The sequence below is a fragment of the Cryptomeria japonica genome, chromosome 5 (genome assembly GCF_030272615.1).
Source record: "Cryptomeria japonica chromosome 5, Sugi_1.0, whole genome shotgun sequence".
NCBI classification, from domain to species: Eukaryota; Viridiplantae; Streptophyta; class Pinopsida; order Cupressales; family Cupressaceae; genus Cryptomeria; species Cryptomeria japonica.
In genome coordinates, this window is record NC_081409.1 from 403,373,544 (window position 1) to 403,382,590 (window position 9,047).

Below are 9,047 nucleotides of genomic sequence, written 5' to 3' on the forward strand. Positions count from 1 at the left end.
CAACAACCATAGCATGAAAAGCACACCATAACACAATATTTTAACGAGGAAACCCAGTGTGGGAAAAACCTCGGTGGGATTTGTGACCCACAATATTCACTTACTGGCCAATAAGAGAATATTACTGCTTACAATAGGGGCCTGCACAAGCAAGAAGGCCAAGTGCCTAGAGCTCACTGCTCAATTATAAAAGAAGTCACACTGACTTACAAAAATGGATTTTACTAATCCAATGTCTTGTACTACTTCAAATCAGCATTTGCTATGCTAGATTCAGGACCGGTTTAAGCTCTATAATATACATAAACCCTTATCCAATAATTCACATATTAGGTCTACTACCTTCTTTTCATACTTCACATTATACCATATCCTAAATGATCTACAATGATCTCATACATATATGAGTCATATTACAATTCGCCATGTCAGTTTATAAAAGATTTTACAATTAATTACAAAATACATTTATACAGAATTCCTGTCGGCCAAGGTGTCGGTGAACTGTATGTCGATGAACTGTATGCCGGTGTAGAGTCTGTTGGTCCTGGTGCCTATGTCTGCTTGCTGGTATCACATGATTGTAAGGTTGCCATCAATGACAATACCTTAAATCACCTATAATTTCTCATTAGAGTGTGCATTTGCCAACACGCCTACATAATCACTCTTCCTGCATACATAATATATCATACACACATGCACATGCATCCATCCTACACCCATAAACATGTCAATAACACATCATAAGTGTAGATATATAAGCATCCATCTTGCATCACAAATAGGTCAGCGTAATGCATCCATGCATCACATCATAAAATAAATAGATTCCATCATAATAAGATACATGTATCACCACCTCAAAAAATCATATATATAAGAGGTCAAAAAGATGAATATGTCTATCATAATACAATGATCACTGCAAAGGGTCAAAATATAACACATAAGCCAAAATAGAGATAGCTCTCTCCACTTGTCTCCCTAGCCCCCTCCTCAGCACCTCCTCCCCTAGATGCTCCTGCTCCCCCTACCCTAGGTGGCCTAAAACCCACCGATCCACCTGTCTGTTGGCTCTGTGTGGGTCATTGGTTGTATGTCCTGTGAGATCATACACTCTTAGTGTATAAGGATGCTCATTGCTCTACAGGTACCACTTCGATGTATAACTCCCTATAGTAGGCCGCCTCCCACCCTTCCCTCTTCGCCCTCTCCCTCTATTGCATCATATTGGAATGCATCTAAACCCTGCAGGGACCAACATCTAACGTGCCACATCCCTCTCCCCTCACAAGCGTGTAGCATTTGCCTCTATACTCGGCCCTGTGGCTCCTCTAGCTCATCATCATGTCACCAGAGAATGCCTTGTAGGGCACCAATAGAGGTCCATGAATGTGACTCCTCTAACATCTACTTAGACTCCTCCCTACCCCTCCTTAGATCATCTACCTCCGTCCTCGCTATATGGAGGCTCTTTGTCAAGTCTGATATCTCTCATCGAAACCGCTCCACCTTTGCCTCCAGACTTTGCCTCCTAGCTCTCTCTATCTGTAGCTCATCCTCGAGCGAGTGTAGTCTCTCCTGAGTGGCATCTCTCTACTACTGGAATCTATCAAAATTAGCCCATGACACTTATCCCCTAGCCTCTAACCATGCACCCTATACTTGTGCCTCTGGAATGTCCATAGGTATGACCTCCTCTCCCCCACCATCCCCTCCCTTAGTTGCCTCCCCTTCTAGTGGTGCTCCTACCTATCCCTATCTTGCCTCGGGCTCTCTCCTCCATACCACCCTAACCCTCCTCTGTTGTCTTCCAGCACCCCTCCCTGCTACAACCACAACCCTCTCACCAGGTGCATCATCCTCTCTGCCGACTACCTCATCTACTATCGGTTGCAACTCATCATCCTCCAAAACCCCAGGGATGGTAAGGTGCACTAGAAAGTGTCCCTCCCACCAGCTCTTGTATCCTCCAGTGGTCCGTGAATCCTCTCCTACCCTGAGCCTCTCATCCCAAACCAAACATGGTGCCATCTAGAAACTAGTCCTGCCCTCCAATGGACTCACTGTCGAGCCCCAAAATCTCTCCTCTTGTGTCATCCGAGGATACAACAGTATATCTCCCACTATGTCCTGGACCAGGCTGAATTGTCTCGCTACTCTATAAGGGGCGTAATACTCCATAATATACATAGACCTACCAAACAGCCACATCTCCACTCCGACCCAGTGCAGCTACCAGTCTGCCCTCCATATCTCACTGTCCAAAAATGGCCACCATGTGAACTGTAAAAGCTCATCAAAAATGTAGTGCCAAAACCATAATGATTCTATCCATGTATAATGTAGTAGGCCCCTGTACCTATCTATATATGGTCATCGAGCCCGCTTATCATGTACACCTAGTGGTCATATAATTGCAATATGCTCCCAAGCCTAGATATGAAGAAGTGTAACTCCTGCAGATAAGCTGGCATACTCCCTGTACACCACAAGATGCATATCATGGTACAAATGAGCCAAAATCATGGCTCTCCAAGCATACTTCACACAATCATGAACCATGTAATAAATGTACCTGCTCCATCCAACCGGAAACCCATGTCCTCCAAGATCAGGTATAATCTGTTTGCTTAAAAAACCACAAATCACAAGTACTAGATGAGGAATATGCGGGATACCCATCGCTTGGCCCAAACACATCCTACTCCTATCTAGCATCGATAGTACCTCATACTCACAAACCTCCCAAAGGTAAAAATCTACCACATCTAATCGGTACTCCAGGATGACATTACGAATGGAGATCTTCAAGATCCTCCATACATCTAGTATAGTCACTGTCACCTCTCTGGTAGGTAGTTGGAAGGTGTTATACCTACTATCCCACCTCTTAACTAAGGCGATCATCATCGTAGTGTCGGCTTGAATCCTCGGCCACCTATCAACAAAATGCAACCCCACAGTAGCTAGATCTCCAACTCATCAGACCGCAACCATCAATATAGTCTCATAGTCATCATCTAGTGCTCCCTTAATGCCAGTAGTCCCAAATCTGCCTACATCCAATAATCCAATTCATCATCTCATATCCTTGATCCATATCCTATCCCCTAATGCACCTATGCCTTACCCCAAGCCAAAATTCTAAACCTATTTTCCCATCCCTTTCTTCCCTAGCACACATGCTAATTTAATCAGCACTCATGCCAAACCTATGGCACGCGCATCATTCTACATGCGCACACACTGACAGACCTCCACATGGGACCCTAGGCCGAACTAGCGTGAGTGCATGTGTTGTGCTACCATTGTATCCCTCCCTGACCTAATCCTAATCTACCCTGGCATGAGCGCCCACCTTGCGATGCCCCTTTTCCCTCCTTGACCTAACCCTAACTTGCCCTAGCACTATCATCAATGTCACACTACCCTTTCCTAACCCTAAACCTAACCCTAACTATCCCCAGCGCAAGTGTCCGTGCCAAACGCGAGTGCTCACCCCAAAACCCCTAGTTATCCCCTTACAATAACAAGCGCTCACACTCACACTACCCTAGAGGCACGTGTGTTGAAACAACGATTAGCATGTCCACCTCGCTAGACTTTTTACCCTAATCTAAGCCATAATTCTAGCTTAAATCTACAAAATTAGAGAGGAGGATAGTTGTACATACTAGTGGTCCATAGCCCTCGTGTCTCTCATACCGTCAGATCCTCTCAACGCAGTGCTCATGTGTGGGAATGCGATCCATCTCTTCTTCTCTTATTCTAGGCTCTAGGTTGCTCCAATGCTTGTGTGTAACAATGACCCTTCATTGGGTCCTTTGTGACTTATATGGACCCATTCCCTTCATGTTCTCCCTCCTTCTATCTCCTCTTCTATTTTCTCAATCCCCTCTATCTTTCTTTCTCGTTCATTTGTCACCCCTTCTTCTTTCTTCTTCTTTTCAAGAATTTTCCGTCAATTTTCTATTAAAAAATCCGAAAAAAATCTTGAGGGGGCATACACCACCCGCATTTTACGCTGGGGCATCTTTTTCCTTCTATCTTTTAACCATCGCCAAATTTTCTGCTGCATAAAAGAGGGGCAAAATGTAGACACTTAAATTAAGTTTTTTAATTAATTTATTTAATTTCCTTGCATAAATAATTTATTGATTATGCCAATTCCTATTCCTTCTCAATATTAATTAAATATAATTAATGTTGTCACTATAGTCTATTGATTGATTTATTTAATAAATCAATCTACCTTTATCTTCTAAAAAAGCCCTAAAATCAATTCTCTCCAAATTCCTCCTTTTAATTAATTAATCTAGGTGATTCCTACAAATCAGTTTTTTCCTAATCCATCATTAACCTAATGAATTCTTCTAGAAGCCCCCTAATCTCACTTATCATCATTCTTCTAATTTTTAAGTCCCTCCACTCATTCTCTCTCCTAGTCGAATCCTCCTACAAATCCTATTTGTCCTAATCCCACCTAATCATTCTTCTAATACCTCTCCTAATGAGTTGCTAGTGGCTAATCCTCATGGTTAGCCACAAAGTCAACTCCTTATCTCTTGCATCCAACCACCTTCCTTAAATGCCCTTTTCCTAGGTGAATGTGAGATTCTCAAAATCTCACATTCCTCTAGATATCTCCTCCTCCAAGGATTTTTTAATTCCTTTTTATTCCTTCAATCTCTATGATTATCCTTTTTGAGGAATTTTAAATTCCACATCCCCATCTCTCAAGGAATATTTTATTCCTTTCTCTTCCCTAGGTACATTGGGAAGTCTTCCCAATGAACCTTGAGGAGTGTGGAGACAAGAAAGGTCTTTATGGAATATCTCTTGGTCTCCACACTTGTCTTGGTATCTCCTCATGGGCCATGTGTGGGATCACATGGAATCTTGACCCTCCATCTTGGATCAATCCTATCCCTCCATTTCTTCTCCTCTTCTCCTATAAATTGAGGACTCCATCCCCTTATTTCACATCTCCAAGTTAGCTAAGTTTATGTTATCCAATTGAGTCTAAGAAATCATCCATAGCATCCAAACTCTACTCAAATTTCCATTTATCCATCACTTAGTTAAAATCCCTCATCCATTCCATCTAATCATCTTGTGCATAATCTTGGAGAGCCATCCACATTCAACAAGGGATCCGATCCAATCAAGTCAATGTGTGGCACATCCTCAGTTTCATCAAAGGCTCAATCCAAAGGAGAAGGTATAGAGTTACAAGATATAAATAGTTTTTTTTTGTGTTTTTATATGGGTTGTTTGATGTTTTCATGTTTTGTGTGTTTGAATGCTTTATTTGCATACTAACCATCTAATCTCACCTTGCTCATTTTTCCCCTCTTCAATCTCATATCATTATTATTATCATTTACATCTCATTTTCAAGATACATCTCATATAATTATCATTATCATTTACATCTCATTTTCAAGATACATCTCACAATCATAAAAATTCAGGTAACATTCCATCTTGTATCAAAGTAAACATAGCAATGCATATCACAAACACTTATTCATCATGAACCATGCATTTACATCATCATATAAATCAACATTAAGAGATCAAGAACACTATTATTATCTAAAAATCTATCATCCTCATAGTATCATCATATCAATTAAATGTGCATCATAAATCATATCATCATCAGTAACACATCACATGTAGATCAGCGAAAATCAATGTCATATATCATATATCTTAAAAATGTAAAAATGTACAATGGATATCATGTCTATCAATACAACAAAGTGATCAATACAATAGGATAGATCTCTCATGTATGACTATCTTCTAAGGTAGATGATATAGCAATAGATGTCCCAGCTCCCAGAACACGTTGTGTAGGCCTCGTAACACCTCTACTCTTCATCCTCATATGACTACGTCCGGATCGAGTGGATGCCACTGCAACATGGCTAGGAGCTCTATGATCTCGAGGGACCATATCCTTGTACAAATGCCTATAATACTCACCCTCCTTGGCCGAGTACTATATCTCCCTAAGTGTGTCTCAAAGTGGGGCACTGGTCATGGATATCTCTATCATGTCAGCAAGGGCCTTTGCTTAGCCTTGACGCTCTACTATTGTATCCCTCTCTACCTGCACCTATGTGATTTGTTATTTCTGTGCTAACACATAGGCAACTCTTGCACCGAGACCTATAGCGCTCTAATCTAAGCATCCTATTGGTATGTTGGCACCTTGATCTGAATGAGTACCTGTGTCATAGTCCTAACTACACCTATCCCTATTTGAGGCATTGGTGGAGGTAGAATGTTGGATCTCCTCCTCTGGGAAGATCACCTGTCATCCTCTATCCCTCCCATAGCAAATAACACCGCACCTATCCTACCACCCCCACCCACACCAAGAACAAGACCACCTCTTCCACCTCCACCTCTTCCATCTCCACCACCCCCTCCACCTTTGCCATCTCCACCACCCCCTCCACCTCTGCCATCTCCACCAACCCCTCCACCTCTACCACCTCCACCAACCCCTCCATCTCCTCTACCACCTCCACCAACCCCTCCATCTCCTCTACCACCACCTCCATCTCCTCCCTCCTCTCCCTCATCCTCCTCTCTCTGTCTAGGACCCCCTTGCCTATGTGGATGCTCCTCCTCATCATCGTCAAAAGCTAGCAACAGCTCTGCCAGATCATATATGCGCACCACTGCATGTGCCACGAAGTAGGCTGAGAACTCCTCTGTCATCCCAACATCCACTACCCTAGCCCTCTAATCCTAGATCTGTCATGCCAAGGTCATGTACTCATTCATGGCTACTCCACTATCTAGGGTAGGCCCCCACTCAGGCACATCTTGTCGTCGATGAGCATACAAATAGGCTCCTTGTGGTATTGCCTGTTGTCTACCATATTGTCGATGAATGCGGTTGTGAAAAAATCACTCAATGATAAAGGGCATCTACCCAATCAAGTACCTCAACATATATACACAGGGCATCTCTAGCCCATCCTCCGCCCACATCTCACAATCCATATATAGTCTCTAGATGACCGTATCAATGTCATCGAATGCCCTATGCTAGTGCTCTAGTTTGCCTAGCTTACGCTAGACAACTACACCTGTATACCCATATGCATATGCCCAACCAGCTAGCCTATCCCTATCTGTAAGAGGTCTCGACACTGGTAAATTCTCCCAGGCCCACACCTGTAATAATGTCACCCCATCTAATAGACTAGTGTATCCTAGATATACTATCTCGTGGAGCTCTTGGTTATAGGTGGGCCAACATACAAGACCGCCATGAAAACCTACGTCCCTATGTCACCATATCCTCCAGAACCAATCCCCATCCAATGACTAGTCCCTTTGACCTATGGTCGGGACACAGGAAACCACCAATAAAACCTGCTAATACTGACGGCAGCAGAGCGTAACCCAAATCCAAAAACTCCTACCACGGGATCTTGTAGCCACTAATGTGATCATCCTGGAAAATACGACAGAGAGCCTATGTGCCACTTTCCTCGGTCTTCTCATAGGGTAGCAAAGCCCCAACCACAGGAATCCACAGAATCTGATAACAATCCTCTTGTGTAACTGTCATCTCACCAGTCGCCAAATAAAAGGTCTTTGTATCATTGTGCCACCTTTCTACCAATGTTGTCAGTAACCCCTAGTTAATGATATATCGAGGCATGTCTAGTAAGGATGATAACCCACATCTCTCAATCACATCTTTGTCAGCATGGGACAAGCGTAGGATAAGTGTCCATGGCTTCGGGAATCACTCCCAAGACTGTAGTACACCAAGCTCTACTTGCAAATCAACACATATCCATCATCAGTTATCGATTCAATTAAATCTATCAAAAATCAACAACAAATCAACTTGAATACACGAAGCATATCAAAAACACATCAGAAAAATATTTGCATCAATCAGTGAATCAAATCAGTGCATCATATCAAGACCCATATCGACAACAAGACCCATAACGAAAACAAGACCCATATCAAAATCAAGATCCATATCGAAATCAAGACCCATAATGAAAATAAGACCCATATCAAAATCAAGACCCGTATCGAAATCAGACCCATATCAAATAAACAATTGACCCATATCAAAATCAAGACCCGTATCAAAATCAAGACCCGTATCAAAATCAAGACCATATTGAAATCAAGACCCAGATCGAAATCAAGACTCATATTGACTCAAAGACCCATATCGACTCAATCGACTCAGGACCCATATCAAAATAAAGGCCCATATCAAAATCAAGACCCATATCAAAATCAAGACCCATAACGAAAACAAGACCCATATCAAAATCAAGACCCATATCGAACAAACAATTGAACCATATTAGAATCAAGACCCATATAAAAATCAAGACCCATAACAAAATCAAACCCATATCGAAATAGAGACCCATATCGAAATCAAGACTCATATCGACTCAAAAACCCATATTGATCCAAATCGACTTAGGACCCATATCAAAATCAGATCCATGTTGAAATCGAGACCTATATTGAAACAAGATCCATATCGACCACAGACTCATATCGCAATCCAACAGCATATCAGAATCAGACATCATAACAAAACAGGCCTCACATCGGATCACGAACTGTATCAGACAATCGACGAACCCATATTGACATCTACGCAACCTATCCAATTCATTTGACTCACGATGCATTTTTCAAAACACCCTTTTTCCAACTTTTTGCCCTACGCGGTAAATCAAGACTCCAAAGTGCTAAGTTGCCACGTATGCGCTAATATTTTCCATGTATGCGCTATAAAAATACCTTATGTGCCATCTTGTTATCACGCGCTAACTATCATACCATTTGCGCTACCCTGTTTGCCCAACGTGCTAAATCTACTCTACGCGCTAACTATCATACCATTTGTGCTACCCTATTTGGCCAACGTGCTAAAGCTATCCTACGCATTAATTGGCATACCCCTTGTGTTGCTACATGAGCCCTATGCACTAAAATTACCCTACGCGCTAACCTACCCCCGACCA

The 9,047-nt window shown here is 42.3% G+C and overlaps 1 protein-coding gene across 1 annotated transcript; it reads right to left on the reverse strand.

Annotated features, from left to right (window-relative positions):
- Positions 1–6,327: 6,327 nt before the first annotated feature.
- LOC131875944 (uncharacterized) lies at positions 6,328–6,744 on the reverse strand. Its single transcript, XM_059220682.1, has one exon. The coding sequence runs from the start codon at positions 6,742–6,744 to the stop codon at positions 6,328–6,330; it is 417 nt and encodes a 138-aa protein (XP_059076665.1).
- Between the last annotated feature and the right edge of the window lie 2,303 nt (positions 6,745–9,047).